At 45.0% G+C, this 16414-nt stretch overlaps 1 protein-coding gene across 2 annotated transcripts in view; it reads left to right on the plus strand.

Moving 5' to 3' along the window:
* The first annotated feature begins 2746 nt into the window (after positions 1-2746).
* The window catches only part of DNPEP (aspartyl aminopeptidase), a 73204-nt gene continuing 59536 nt past the window's right edge, over positions 2747-16414 (plus strand). The window contains exon 1 of one of the 2 annotated variants that reach the window (XM_089680609.1): positions 2747-2881. In XM_089680609.1, the coding sequence (XP_089536735.1) occupies positions 2804-2881 (78 nt within the window). In that variant the 5' untranslated portion in view covers positions 2747-2803. The remainder of the gene's footprint in view (positions 2882-16414) is intronic. The other variant, XM_089680610.1, reaches the window with a different exon arrangement.

Here is a 16414-nt window from a genome sequence, read left to right on the forward strand (position 1 = left end):
CAGAAGATTAAGCCAATGTGCCGTGAAGGATACATAACTTCTTCATGCTTGCTGGTCCTGTGTACCCTGTTGCTGTTTGAGTGGTCCAGCAATACAAACGTATTCCACATTCCACATGCTGGTGGAGGGCAGGGATGGCCGTCAGGGAAAATTAATGGTGTCTGGATACTTGCCACCGTGGTGTAGCACAAGCCAATGGATCCTGCTGCAGTCTCAGCAAATGAGGAGGGCAAAAGCCGGGACAGCCGAGGCTCTCGTGCACATCGCTGGATTGAGATGGGGCTGGGGGGAGGGAAAGATGTGAAAAATAAAGGAAAAGGAGTGTGGGTCTTTTGCTGATGACATCTCAGAGCGGTTTTCTTCCACTGAGCTTTGTGCTTCTCCATGTGCATGCGATGACCAAATGGCTAGTACCTTGTCTGGTACGCTCCAGTCCATCAGCAGCAGATATGTTCAAAAAGATCCATGCTGCAAATCTCTGTGAACCGTTCTTGAGGATAACAGTGATATGTACCTGTGAATTAGGAAAGCTGGTCCCTCCAGTTCTCCCAAAGCTGCCCCTGGAAAAAGTCCTCCCTTCAAAACTTTTCTCCTACCTAATCGGTGACACCCACAACAGATCAACCATCTCATCATCTGCCCCTTCCTCACTGATGAAGCCACTTGGCAGTAAGCTCTAGCTGCTGGAGCATCACTGCCTCTTGCTGCTCCCTTCCTGATGTTCCATGCCGCATCGGTCTTGGCACTATTTTCTTCATCCTCAATATTTGAAATGAAGAATACTCGCTCATGTCCAAGATCATGTAGCAATACAGGGATTGTGTGATCAAATAATACACAGTGCAGAAACATCTTCCTACAAGGATAGCAACCTGCTAGTGTAGTGTATGCTAGTAGGTAAATTTAGTTAGCTCCACTGTAATCAGTGGAGCAGGGGCTGATTGCTTAGGACTGCTTAGTGTCTAACAGGCTGCTGCAGTGATTACTTCCCCCTGTTTTCTAGAGAATACCTAGAACTATAGTGAGAGGAAAAACAAGGCAGGCAGCCTGATTATTTATGGGATGCCAACCAATATATGGGGATCAGTGCCCAGTAGGTGGTGGGAGCACCTATAAATAGTCTGAGGCCTGAGGGAGCAGTGCAAAGTTCCTTGGTCCAGTCCTGTTGGAGGAGACCCTTGTGCAGGGGATCTGCCCCTGAGGCAGGAGCGCTAAAGAAGCCCTTGTGAAGACATACCTAGGCTTAGCTGGGGGGTCTATTTGCAAGCTTAAGTCTTGGAATCAATTTGGATCAGGAGAGAGCTCACTGGAGAGCCAGAAGGAAGTTGGGGGGAAAGAGTGTGTCCAATTGTCCTATGGTGATGTGAGCCTGCATCTCCCTTACCAGGAAGAGCCTGATGGATGTCAGAAGGAGGAAACCAATGGTCCTGTTGCTGTATGAGTAGATGGTTCATGTGCTGGACTTTTTAGTCCCTGGGAGGATTCATAGTCACCGTCAGCATTCGATTTTTTTTTTCAGTACAGTTCAGCAAGCTAGGAGTCCTCAGAATGTCCATTTCTTCACTTCTGGGGTATCCCATGTTCCCCCACCCTATCCAAGATCTCTAAAAGTAACGCCTAGACTGTTCATTGGAGCCAGTAAAAGAGTGAAGAAAATGCTGCAACCCTGGCTATGTGTGCTTTAAGTGGGAAAATAGGACTAAATTCACCAGAGCCCCTTTGAGGGGTACACTACATTTGTAATACTCAGTTTTCCCCGGAATCTTGCAAGAAAGATGGTGAGTTCCCACTCCCCAAGGTTCTGCGGGTGGAAACCAAGGTAAGGTACGGAAGTCTTTTATTTTGCTTTGGCCTTTTGGAGTTGGGACAGGGAATAAATATATAGGCATTTCTTTTAAGTTTAAGGTCAGCCTTAAGAAACTCTCGGCCTTCATATGAACCTGTTTTTATCAGAAAAATAATGGGAACTGGTTATGGTGATTAAATGTTTATCAAATTAATAGGGGGGGGTTCACAAAAATAGTATGCTCTGAGGTGTGGCCAATATATGGGGTGGGGCTTAAGCTGTTTCTGACTTCATTGGTGTTTTCTTCTCACACTCCAAAGACATGATGGTAAGTTAATTGGCTCCTGTTTATATGGCTCTAGTATGTGTATGTACTGTATGTGTGTGTATGTGCGTGCAATCGGAACCTTAGATTGTAAGCTCCTTGGGGGCAGGAACTCATGTGAATGCAAAGCTCTACATAAAATTGACAATAGTATATACAGTAAATACCTGTTTTTTTAATTCATGTAAAACCAGCACTTTAAATATAATAACTTTAATTTGTGTGCATTTCTTTTAATATATTTTTTACGACTGCACTCATCCACCAATATACACCCTAGGTGAATGTGCGTTGTTGAAGCACAGGTGGTGTGATGGGTTGGGTATGCATGGTTCACCTGGTGCGGTGACATATGCTGTCCTTCTGGGTGAATCTGATTGACTTTTGAGCTGTAACAGTTGGGTATAGCCTCTCCTGATCCTCTATACATACTCGCCCCGGGTGCCTCTCTATACCTTTGTGATTAGGTTAACAGTTTGCCCGGTACTGCTTGCCTCAGCGTGTTCTCATTTGTCCCTGGCCGCACCTCACTAATCCTTGCTGGCCCCCCCTTTTCTCTCTCTGTGTACAGCCCCCGCCTCTGTGTGGAGCACACATTTACACATGCATGCATGCACACACAGTGACACGCACATACCTCAGCAGTATACACTCTGCACAGCCAGGCAGACAGTCAGCACCGAGAAGTCGAAATGGCAGCAGGGGGGAACCTTAAAATGCTTCGCCTGGGCAAGAGAACCTGGGAGGAGGGAGGATACCCAGACATACAGGTAAATCCCCAGCTGCCCTTGACCCCTAGCCGTAACACTACCAGCAGACCATCCTTTTAATACCGGCTAATATGTGCCAGACGCATATGTTCATGCATTAAACACCGTGAGATTTAAAGTTTGTATTAAGTCATCTGTGATGTGAGCAAAAGTAGAATTTAAGTTATATCTTTCATTGCTGAAGAGCATTTGAAATGCCAGGTTGGTTTTATCAGCAGTAATGTGTGGTACCCTATGGTTAGCCATAGGAGCAAGAAAGTGAAGATTTAGTAAATATTGAATATTTTACTGATGAACTGAATATATATTTGGTGCAAGTTTTAAAAAAATACTCCGTTCTCTGTGTTAGGCATGGTGTCATCAATATACCTGATAAAGATTTTTTATATCTGAATATATTTTAGTGCTCTTTGTTAGGCATGGGGTCATCAATATGCCAGATGTGGTATTGAAATATATTTAATGCAAGCTTTCAAGGATTCTGGTTTTGTTGTTGGACATGGTGGCATCATTACACTCAGTAAAGATACTTGAAGAGATCAACTGAACAGATTTTTGATAGATTTTTGTGCAAGATTCCAAGAGTACTGTCAGGCATCACTACACCTTGTATTGGCCAATTGAATATATTTTAATATCAGTTCCTTTTGTTAGGAATGGGGTCATCAATATACCCCAAAAAGGTTAGCCAATTGAGCATTTTGGTGCAAGCTTTCGAGAATACTCTGTTCTCTTAGTCAAACATTGGGCTATCGTCAGACCCAAGAGAGATACGTTATATTAGTCAAATGAATATAATATACAGCCATATTTTGAGAATACTCTGTTTTCTTGGTCAGACATTGGGCTATTGTTAGACCCACTAAAGATTAACCAATTGAGCATTTTGGTGAAAGCTTTTGAGAATACTCTGTTCTCTTGGTCAGACATTGGGCTATCGTTAGACCCAATAAAGATTAACCAATTGAGCATTTTGGTGAAAGCTTTTGAGAATACTCTGTTCTCTTGGTCAGACATTGGGCTATCGTTAGACCCAAGAAAGATACGTTGTTTTCTTTGTTAAGCATAGGTCATCATTACACCCAATAAAGATGAACCAATTGAGCATTTTGGTGCAAGCTTTTGAGAATACTCTGTTCTCTAGGTCAGACATTGGGGTATCGTTAGACCCAACAGAGATTTGTTGTATTAGTCAAATGAATATAATTTACAGCCAGCTTTTGAGAATACTCTGTTCTCTTGGTCAGACATTGGGCTATCGTTAGACCCAACAGAGATACTTTGTATTAGTCAAATGAATATAATTTACAGCCAGGTTTGAGAATATTCTGTTTTCTTTGTCAAGCATAGATCATCATTTTACCCAACATAGATACCTTGTATTAGTCAGTTGAACGTATTTTAGTTCCAGATTTCAAGAATACTCATTTCCCTCTGTTAGGCATAGGGTCATCATTATACCCCATAAAGATGTTGTGTCAATTTTAATGCAAGCTTTTGAGAATACCCAGTTCTTTTTGTCAGGCATCGGATCAACATCATACCCAATAATAATACCTCGTATTAGGCAGTTGAATATATTTTAGAGTCAGCTTTCGAGAACACTCAGTTCCCCTTGTCAGCCATGGGGTCATCGTTATACCCAATGACAATTTGTTTTATTAGTCAATTGAATATATTTTAAAGCCAGCTTTCTAGAATACTCAGTTCTCTTTCTCTTTCATGGAGTCATCATCATACCCAATAAAGATAATTTGCATTAGTCAATTAAACATATTTTAGTGCCAGATTTCAAAAATACTAAGTTTGCTTTCTTTGGCATGGAGGTCATCATTATACCCCATAAAAATACCTTGCGTTAGTCAGTTGAATATGTTTTAGTGCCAGCTTTTCGAGAATACTCTGCTCTCTTTGTCAGGGAATGGGTCATCATTATACCCAACAAAGATACCTTGTATTAGTCAATTGAATATATTTTAGTGCCAGCTTTCAGGTATGCTCAGTTAGGCATGGGATCATCAATATACCTGATAAAGATTTTTTATATCTGAATATATTTTAGTGCTCTATGTCAGGCATGAGGTCATCAACATGCCAGATGAAGGTAACATAGATGTGGTATTGCGATATATTTAAGACAAGCTTTCAAGGATTCTGTTTCTGTTGTTGGACATGGTGGCATCATTACACTCAATAAAGATACTTGAAGAGATCAACTGAACAGATTTTTGACAGATTTTTGTGCAAGATTCCAAGAGTACTGTCAGGCATCACTACACCTTGTATTGGTCAATTGAATATATTTTAGTGTCAGTTCCTTTTGTTAGGAATGAGGTTATCAGTATACCCAATAAAGATTAACCAATAGAGCCATTGAACCAATTGAACCAGTTTTAAATATACCTAATAAAGATATGTTATATCTGAATATATTTTTGTTCAAGTTCTCTTTGGCAGGCATGGGGTCCTTGTTATGCCAGATAAAGGTAACAAAAATGTGGTATTAGAATATATTTTAGAACAAGCTTTCAAGAACTGTCTTTTCTCGTTGGACATGGTGTCATCATTCTATCCAATAAAGATACTTGAATTAATCAACTGAACAGATTTTTGTGCAAGCTTTCAAGAGTACTCTGTCAAGCATCATTATATCCAATAAAGATACCTTGCTTTGGTCAATTGAATATATTTTAGTGGCAGATTTTGAGAATACTCCGTTTTGTTCTTAGGCATGTGATCATCATTATTCCCAATAAAAAATACCTTATATTAGTCAATTGAATATATTTCAGGGCAAGCCTTTGGAGAATACTCAGTTCTCTTTGTCAGGCATGGGGTCATTGTTATACCCAATGAAGATAGGTTTTATTAGTCAATTGGATATATTTTGGAACCAGCTTTGAGGATGATCAGTCCTCTTTGTTAGCCATTGTCAATATGCCAGATGAAGATAATTTATATTAGCCATTTGAATAAACTGTAGTACAAGCTTTCGAGAATACTCAGTTCTCTTTGTCAAACATGGCGTCGTCATCATCATATCTAATAAAAATTCAGTGTAATAGTCAACTGAATATATTTTAGTGCAAGCTTTTGGGAATACTTAGTTTCCTTTTTTTCTGGCATAATGCCATCATCATACCTGATGAAGATAACTCAAATTGTCCATTTAAATATATTTTAGTGCACATTTTTGAGAATTCTCATTTGCCTTTGTCAGGTATGCTGTCACTATTATACTCAATGAAGATACTTCATATTTCCAGCTTTGGAGAATACTCTATTCTATTTTTTTCTGACACGGTGTCATCATTAAACCTGATAAAGATTCCTTGGATTAGTCAACTGAATACATTTTAGTACAAGCTTTAAAGAATACTGTTTGTTTTTTCTCACACAGTGTCATCATTATACCTGATGAAGATACTTCTTATTGTTCATTTAAATATATTTTAGATTCAAGATTTCATCATTTCAATAATACTACATTTTCTTTATCCGACACGGTGTCATCATCATTATACCCAATGAAGATACCTTATATTGGCCATTTTACTGCAAGCTTTCTCTGCCAACAATGGTTTCATCATTACTCCCACAACGATATATTTAATTGGTCATCCAACATAATATATATGTGAGCTGTCAAAAATACTTATTTCATAAATGGAGTATTAGGAAATGCATTCACATATTCAGTTTGCCAATAAACAGCATTCCAAATCTTTGTCCAGCATTACATGATGAAGTGACTGAAGCTATACTGAAATTTTATGTTCACACAGACATTGATGATTGCAACCTGATCCTCTTATCCAAAAGCCAGACTGTCTGTTGAGTGTGTACACATCGTTGTTCATACATTACAAGCGTGCCTAAAATCTCAAAAACAAAAACTGGTCAGTGACGGACATTAACTTATCTATGACTTAGCCAAAAAAACCTTTGTCATGTTAATTTACAACTACGTTCCACATCACGTAAGATAAAATCCCGATTAACTGCAGAAACTAGTGGACAGTTCCTTTAAATGGTCCAAAGTAAAATAATTAGCCTTCTGTGTAACAGTATCTGATATCTTAATGGTAAGTTCCATTTTCTTTTTTTGCTTGCAACCACAAATCCTAACCTCCACTTGAAGTCTCAGTAATTAAACTCATCCGGTTACACTTTTAGGATTAACGACAGAATTGTTTGGGAACTACAACAAGTAGGGAAATATTAATTATTATGACAACGCTTTATTTTCAGAAGAGATTAGTGTCAAGCGGTATAACAGTAGCCGTCAGACACGCTGCTGGGGATGCGAATGTGTGATGGGAAGTGGCGGTACAGCTGCACCAGACCGAACTTGCGCAGTGCTATGTAAAATTCTGTATGTAGGTCAACTTGAAGTGAAAATAAGGAAATACTATGGCGAGAGTGGGGAGCGTTACGTAAGTTGCGGCACGCTGGGTTGGAGGATGGAAAAGATAATAAAATATGGACAAGTAACATTTATTCATTGGCTGAGCGCCGTATCCTACAGCACAGAGGAGGGGGAGGGGGCTCCCTATGGTGGTGGGTCAGATAAGGTTATATAGCAGATTACAGAGACAAAGCTTATTTGCTCATATCGGGGCGGGGCTATTGTGATTGACATGCGAGAAGAGACAAGCTTGGCATGGAGATGCAGAGCGCACACTTACTGCTGCTCGATGCATTTTATCAACGTTATCTGAACACAAACACAAAAATTCGAACACAAATTGTGCTTGGGCAACAGAGATCTTCAGGAACTTATATAGGGTCTATCTAGGTGGGCTTTAGGCTTGTGTAGATAGAATCAGTTTGAGATGCTTCTGAGATCATTTAGAATTCATTGACCTGCAGTCGACCTCCTTCTGACCTGCTTGTCGGCAGGCTCAGTGCTGCAGTGTGTCCAACGACCAGAAGAGGGCGCTGAGTCACTACTTTAGGCTTGCAGGAACCCAGTGGGTACTAAGTTGTCCCCGTCATGGGCTCCAGGTAGCCATCGAGGGAGACCGGCGTTTCCAATTGGACTCCAAATTCCTTTGAGATTTGGATACCATCTTTGATACCGAAGTGCTTGACTTTCTGCATCAACATGGCATGCCCTCGTGTAGGCAGGTGCAGTCTGCTTTCTCCACTGTAGGTGGCGCTCAACAGGAGCAGTACTGCAATTGGAGAGGAAGTCAAGAGAAACTTGGTTTCCGTGGTTACCTGGAGCAGAGTTCCGGTTGGCTACTCTGCATCCAGGCAGACATCTTGGGTCAAGCAGAGCCTTTTTAATTGCCTGCCCCCAGGTTTTGGTGCACATTTGTGATGTGGCTAGTGTAGGGAGAGGTACCCCATCTGTCAGTGCTGACGGTAGGGGGAGAGGCTCCAGAGGAGTAGGGAAAGCGTAGGGCCTACATCTACACTTCCGTAAGCTCCTGCTTGGGTTAGACCGGCCATGCCACATTCCAACCTTCGCACCAGGCATTGTCTTCAGCTCAGGCCTACTACCCCATACATATACCCCAGTGCATACCCTGCTGATCACCCCACACACACATCGCCAACCTGACCACACACCCCCACATACTGCCAACCTAATCACCCCTCCCACATAACACCAACCTGATTGCCCCTCTACATGCCGTCAACCTGAACACCCCCCCCCCCACATATTGCCAACCTGATTGCACCCCTCCACATACCGCCAACCTGATTGCACCCCAACCTCTTACCGGTATCCTGATAATCCCCCCATATACTGGTAACCTTATCACCCCCCCCCACATACCATGATCCTGAACAACCCCCCCCACATACCACTAACCCAATCACACACCCCCACATACTACCAACCTGATCACATCCCCCAACACATACCGCCAACCTGATTGCACCCCCCTCCCACACATACCACTAACCTGATCGTACCCCCCACATACCGGTAACCTTATAACCCCCCCACATACTGCTAACCTGATTACCCCCCCACATACCATCATCCTGAACACACCTACCCCCCACATACCACCAACCTAATCGCACCCCCCCACATACAGCCAACCTGATTGCACCCCACCACATACCGCCAACCTGATCACACACCCCCCCACATACCGCCAACCTGAACCCCCACACACACACCCCCCCCCCCCCACACACACATACTGCCAACCTGATCGCACCCTCCCCCCACACACACAAACACATGCCACCAACCTGATCTCACCCCCCACATACTGCCAACCTGACCACACTCCCCCCTTTGATACTTGGACACCATCTTTGATACAGAAGTGCTTGATATTCAGTGTCACCCTGACATGCCCGCATGTAGGCAGGTGCAGTCTGCTTTCTCCACTCTAGGTGGCGCTCAAAAGGAGCAGTACTGCAGCTGGAGAGGAGGTTAACAGAAATTTGGTTACTCTATGGTTTCCTTGGTCCCCTGGAGCAGCGTTCTGGTTGGCTACTCTGCATCCAGGTGACTCTGGCAGACATCTTGGGTCAAGCTGAGCCTTTTTAAGTGCCTGCCCCCAGGTTTTAATGCACATTTATGAAGTGGCTAGTGTAGGGAGAGATACCTCGTCTGTCAGAAACAGCACTGATGATAAGACAAGAGGTTCCAGAGGAGTAGGGAAAGCGTAGGGGCTACATTTACACTTCCGCAAGCTCCCGCTTGGGTTGGACTGGCCACGCCACATTCCACCCTCATCACCAGGCACTGTCTTCAGCTCAGGCCTACTACCGCTACCCTGCACTGACTGCAAGATCCTGGGCATGCATTCTCTCTGCCAGGTTGTTGTGACAAGTTCTTGAATACATTCATTTCTGCATCCAGGCCTCCATGTCTTTACTGCCGCCTCACTACGCTGCACCTAGCCCACATGCAGTGTAGAGGTAGGACCAGTGGTGTAGAACCAGTAGTGTAGGACCAGTAGTGTAGGACCAGTGGTGTAGGACCAGTGGTGTAGGACCAGTGGTGTAGAACCAGTGGTGTAGGACCAGTGGTGTAGAACCAGTGGTGTAGGACCAGTGGTGTAGAACCACTGGTGTAGGACCAGTGGTGTAGGACCAGTGGTGTAGAACCAGTGGTGTAGGACCAGTGGTGTAGAACCACTGGTGTAGGACCAGTGGTGTAGGACCAGTGGTGTATTTCGTTTTTGTGGTGCTCTAGGCAACAATGAAAAATGCCGCCCAAGGCAAACGCCAGTGGACCAGTAGTGTAGGACCAGTGGTGTAGAACCAGTGGTGTAGAACCAGTGGTGTAGAACCAGTGGTGTAGGACCAGTGGTGTAGGATCAGTGGTGTAGAACCACTGGTGTAGGACCAGTGGTGTAGGACCAGTGGTGTAGGACCAGTGGTGTATTTTGTTTTTGTGGTGCTCTAGGCAACAATGAAAAATGCCGCCCAAGGCAAACGCCAGTGGACCAGTAGTGTAGGACCAGTGGTGTAGGACCAGTGGTGTAGGACCAGTGGTGTAGAACCAGTGGTGTAGGACCAGTGGTGTATGACCAGTGGTGTAGGACCAGTGGTGTAGGAGCAGTGGTGTAGGACCAGTAGTGTATTTTGTTTTTGTGGTGCTCTAGGCAACAATGAAAAATGCCGCCCAAGGCAAACACCTTGTTCGCCTCGTGGTAAATACTCCCCTTGGTAGGACAGGGACACACCCCCTGCCTGGTTGGGGAGAATAAGTGTAGTCCTAGGATAAAGGAACCAGATGAGATCAGCTAGCACAGGCTTCCCTTGAAGGGCATCACTACAGCCAGCTTGGCATCCCGCACAGACTTTCTAAAGACTCATAACTATAATAAACTGGTACCGCCTCTAAAGGAAAGGAATTTGCACCCCTACAGTTAGCCAAGGAAACCCCTTGTTGTCAGCCATCACCTCTCCGCCTGTATATGCTGTAAATCCTATGAGCCCCGTCAGTAAGCCATCACACTCCAGTTGTGAATTCTACTTTTCTGTCCTACTTGCTATATGCATGTTTCTGTGTACTATTGAACTGCAGCAGGCCAATGTTGTTCTGTAATATACTGACATCTAGTGGCTGTTCCGGGCTACTTGTTTACTTATGTGAATGGTATCTCTCTTTGACCTCCCCTCCTGTTTAGTGATAGTTAAAGCGGAGTTCCAGTCAGTTTTGTGTTTATTAAAAGTCAGCAGCTACAAAAACTGTAGCTGCTGACTTTTAATAAACACACACTCACCTGTCCCAGGGTCCAGAGATGTGCTCACCTGCACCGTCCCTTGTCTGCCTCTTCTCTTCCCGGTGCCGGCATCACAACTGTGGGCACCGGGCTGTGATAGCTTGTGGCTTCACAGCTGGGAGCCCACTGCGCATGCGCGAGTCGCGCTGTGCATTCTGCTTGGTCTAGCCGTCTTCTGGGACCTGTGAAGGTTCCCAGGAGACTGCAGGAGGAAGGAGGGGGCCGAACTTCTGGCTTACTTCACCACTGCATACTGAGTCGGATGTGGGAGCGGGTACCTGTCAAAAACAGGTATCCTCTCCCCCCAAAAAGGTGCCAAATATGGCAATGGAGGGGGGAGGAGGCAAATAACTGGAGCTTCCGCTTTTGAGTGGAGCTCTGCTTTAATTCAGCCGCAGCTAGATCCTTCTTGCTTCTTCCTTGTACCCTGTGTCAGCATTAGTACTTTGTAGAGACAGGGCCTAGGAAAGTCATTGTCTTCTTAAACTTCAAAAGACTAAAAAAACATTCTGTGTATTGCTGACGTATCAATACATTGGATTCAAATTCTATGTCTTACTGAAGAGTTAAAGTGGTAGTAAACGCTGAATTTTTATTTTAACCTACTGGTAAGCTTATAATACAGCCTACCTGTAGGTTCAAAGAATATCTCCTAAACGGAGTACGGTGCATATTCTAGGGAGCAGGAGCTGGTTGCGTCACTGGCGCATGTGCTCTGAAGGAATGGCATGCCCATTCCATTCCTTCCGAGCTCTGTACCATTGCCGTGACTCCCACGCGCATGCCCAGGAGTGACGTCGTTGCGGCTCAGCCATTCAAGCAGCCGCAGCCCATGAACCTGGAAGATGGAAGTCTCTGCAGCGGTGACAGCATGCTTCTGGATGGCTTTGTTTCAAGGTAAGTCTTCCATGAAGTGCTAGTATGCAATTAGCACAATATGCCTTTACCTTGCAGGATTTATTTTTTGTAACCTTTACTACTGCTTAAAGCTGCCTGTGGATGGTGCCAAGTCAGCAAGTGACTATACTGTCCAAACAGACAGGTGTAAGGAGGTATGTTGAAGCAAAAAACAGAATTTTAATAAGAAAACCTACCTTGAACACCATAAAGCAATGTTTAAGCATTATTGTATATTGACGTCTCCCATTTCTTGGGTACGCTTTGTTAGCCCGATTACATACTTCAAGCAGGCTTTGTATTTTTTTTTACATGCAGATGCAAAATTTGTTTGACAAAAGCCTATACACAAAGGCACTTTGCTTTTGTAGCACCCTCCTAGTTCAGCTAAGGGGAGCTAGATCCCAATGGTTAGCCAGAAGATGGTTAGCAACTCAGGTGTGATAGTCAGATGGGTCGAATTGTGGTCAGGGCTGAGAGACTCTGCAAGCCAGCCCCTCTGGAATTTCCCCCTGTTCTGAGGTTTTTGGAGAAGGGCCTTGGAGGCAGTGAGTGGGTCTGAGGAGTGATTGGTTGCACTCTTGAGGGACCTCAGTCAGTCCTCAACCAGGAGGCTTGGCAAGAGGCTGGGACTCCCTTAAATGTGTTGGAGCCTGCTCAGTTGCAGGAGTGTGGTGATGGGAGAGGTGTAAAGAGTTGGAGGAAGATGTAAGGCTGGAAGAAGAAGGCTGCCAGGAGGCCTAGTGGGATGGGGCCTGCCTGCGAGCCTGGAACTGGAAAGGAGAAAAACTTGGGACTTACTAGCCCCCTGAGCAAAGATCACCTGTAAGGCAGGGAATGGAGCCAACCAGCAAGAGGTACAGGAGAGGATCTGAGTGAGTACACCTCAAAATTTGCAGGGATCACCCACTCATGGTCTCCATCCCTACAATTTATGCTCTTCACCTTACTGCACATGTGCAGTAATTCTGCACTTTAAACATGGTGCAGGAAATGCACACGGAACGTGGATTTCTCTCACCGTGTTTTGGTCTGAACTGGCTGGTTTATTTCTTTCACAATATTTTAAAGTGGACTCTTTGTCCATTGGCGTTGTAGGGTTGGTGTCACCCGGTGCAGTAAAACATGGTGTCACCCGCCCCGCAAACATCACCAGTGTGTTATATGATCTCAGAGAATGTGGGGGTTGTTTCCCCTGGAGGGGGATGGGGGTTGTGATTTACTTGATCTCCAAAGTGACATCAGCCAATTCCTGAGTCTCCTCCAACTGATCCCGCATGTCTCTATTACAACCAGCGCCAGACTCCACCAAATCGCAGGACCTGCAGTCTCACCCAACCACTCCCGCAGTACTCAGCCCAAGAGCATCGGACGGACACAGCCGCAGTCCTGCCCAATCATATCATTACCTCTGGACTCTGCCAATCCCCAGAATATCAACATATGCAAGGAAGTGCCCCGGTCAACCACAAAATGAAGAGAGTGCCCGCTCTAATACGCCCCTACCTGGCACATTAGTAGAGCCAAGTGCCGGCAAATCCAGATTGGGAGGTATGCTTGGGTGCAGGGTGACTAGGGTCAGGGGCAGACTGACAACTTATGGGGCCCCTGGGCAATAGGGGATCATGGGGCCCCTGTGTCCTTGCCCAAACTCAAAAAAGCCTATGAAAAAGGTACCAGGGGCATCTCATGGGGCCCCCTACCAGGGGCGGACTGACAACTCATGGGGCCCCCAGGCAATAGGGGATCATGGGGCCCCTGTATCCTTGCCCAAACTCAAAAAAGCCTATGAAAAAGGTACCAGGGGCATCTCATGGGGCCCCCTACTGACCCCGGGCCCTCGGGCAATGCCCAAGTTTCCAAATGGTCAGTCTGCCCCTGACTAGGGTGTACCCAAGCACAACCGGCACACCCTGTGCGCATGCCTATGAATGGCACCCCTCTGGCGGGTGTCACCCAGGTGCGGTCCGCACCCCCCATACCCCCATAGTGGCACCACTGCCTCTCTCCTAAAATAGACTTTTGATCCCTGCAACCCCTAATACACAGTACAAAAGTTGTATATTTTTTTTTTAACTCCGTCCCATCCCTGCCTCCATTCTTACCTAGGCCAAAGACAAGTCCTTCTCCTACATTTTTTCGGAGATATTCTGGTGACATATCCCCGGAGGCTGCAGGAGTAGGGACCCACAGCCGGCTATAAGAAAGGGATAGCCAAACTCTAATGATGTAGGAAGGGAAGATGATGGCACAGGAGCAGGGTGGCAGGAGGGGCAACAAGACAACGCTGGATTCACTGGGCAGGCAGGTATGCTTTCTTAAGATAACCCCACATAACAGATAAGATGGGAAGGAAAGGAAAGCAAAGGGGGGCGAAGCTCCTCTATGACTTGTGGGAGAACTGATTTGTAAAAGTGTAGCGGCAACGTTGGTGATAGCAGGTAAACTCCGGACATGACCTTGAGGAAAACAAACCTTTTATTTAACCAGCGCTGGTTGAGACTTAGCCAGACTCATGTCTGCAAAGCTAAGTGGCTTCAAAAACATCTCACAGAGTATACATATTAACAATTACGTCACAATGCATATTTTTCCTCTTTCACTTTCTGTACATTCAAAAGGCTTTCTAAACTGTGCAGTATATAGCCTTGAATTCCAGCTACAGATAAGGATACCAGCTACAAGCTGGAACACATTACTCCACAGGAAATTAGGGAGGGGGGGAAGTGATCTGGTGACCTTGCTTTTGCAAACAGAGGCTGCCAGAAGTGTTAGAATTTAAAGGGGAACTCTGCAATATCTGGGTGCTGCCACAAAAGGGCTTGTAGGATGGTGCTTTTTGTCTTCCATCCAGTAGGTGGCATTGTGCTGACAGAGAGGAATCTCTATAGAAAAATGGATCTTTGAGAGACTCCATGGGTGTCACAAAGGCTGCAGCTGTCTGATTGGATGCTGCAACTTCTGGTGGCCATTTATTTGATGGTACTCTATATATTGGGGTACCTGAACCATTGGGTTAGTCTGGAGCAAGTGGATAGGAGAGGGAACGTAACAGTGAGGGGACACATCTGATTTCTCTTCAGGCATTCTGGTATTTGGAGGACTGACATTTGGGGAATAGAGTGCTGCTGCCTTAAAGTGGTTGTAAACCTCAGACATGAACTATGAACAAAGCATGTCCCTCTATAGTGTGTACTTGTCTCAGTCCAGAGCACTAAGTGTCATTTCTGTCTGCTGCTTCATTCCTCTGATATTAGCATGAGTCACTTCTGAAACGTTTTCCTGACACCAAGAGAAAAATGGTGACAAGGGAGGGATCTCTAGCAGATTGACAGCCTCAGCTCTGTTCCTGTGTGCTGTGTGAAGGGGGGTGCGTCCCTTCCTTCCAATCAGCTCTCAACTTGCTGATGTAACCTCAGCTCCCTGCCCCCTGCTTTTCAGAGCTGAGAGATCCTGTGTAAATTCTGCACTTTGAATGGATGTAGGGGACAGAGCACCGTAGATAAACAGGTACAACTTATGTAGGAAGATTTGTTTCATCTCTGTGTATCACCTGAGGCCATTCACTTCACTGAGGATATGGAAGGGTTTACAGCCACTTTAAGCTCGTGTTCACGCTATGCGGCACCGGACACTGCATGTAATTCGCACAGGAATCGCACCGCATTCTTGGGTGAATTACATGCAAATGTCTGTGCGGCATGATCTGAGCCATACATTATGTATGATTCAAATCGCATCACATCCACACCAAAAAGGTGCAGGACCCTTTTTTTACCCATGTGATGAGATTTGTGGCAATCGCATCTCATTTTGCGATGTTTTGGGGTGTCATTAAGTTATCATTGACACCCGCACCAGATCGCATGAACATGCAATGCGGAAACACACAGGATTCGCAGAATTTCCCGCACAGAATTGCTGTGAACCAGGTCTAAGTCACTATCTGTCCCCCCTCCAGAAGAAATATATGTACTGCAATACTGAGCCATTACTGAGATAACAATGCTAGACTGTGCATTGCCGAGTAACCTGCTGCTGCAGTGCTGTGCCTGACTGAGTGTATTATCGCTGCAACATTAATGACTCTTCTATGACAGCTCTATGGACAGTCGCAGTGTGTTACTCGAATGCTGGCATCTGCACCAGTAATTGTACTTACGTCTGTTAATTATACCTTAGTATACAAGAAATGATACAACCTTATGGACTGTGTGTGATCTCTCAGCTACAAGACCCACCTACAGGCTACAATAGTGAGCTTTGGCAGTCTCATGTAACATGTTTCTAGTTTATGATCATCTCTTGAAGTATGTCCTAAGTTTACAACAACTCCTATATCATGTCTGCAGTCTCTGACCACCTCCTGTTCCATGTCTGCAGTCTCTGATCATCTCTTGTATTATGTCTGCAGTCTCTGACCATCTCT

Source organism: Staurois parvus, unplaced genomic scaffold, assembly GCF_062004578.1.
Source record: "Staurois parvus isolate SC_StPar_1 unplaced genomic scaffold, SC_StPar_1.0 ptg000246l, whole genome shotgun sequence".
Taxonomy (NCBI): domain Eukaryota; kingdom Metazoa; phylum Chordata; class Amphibia; order Anura; family Ranidae; genus Staurois; species Staurois parvus.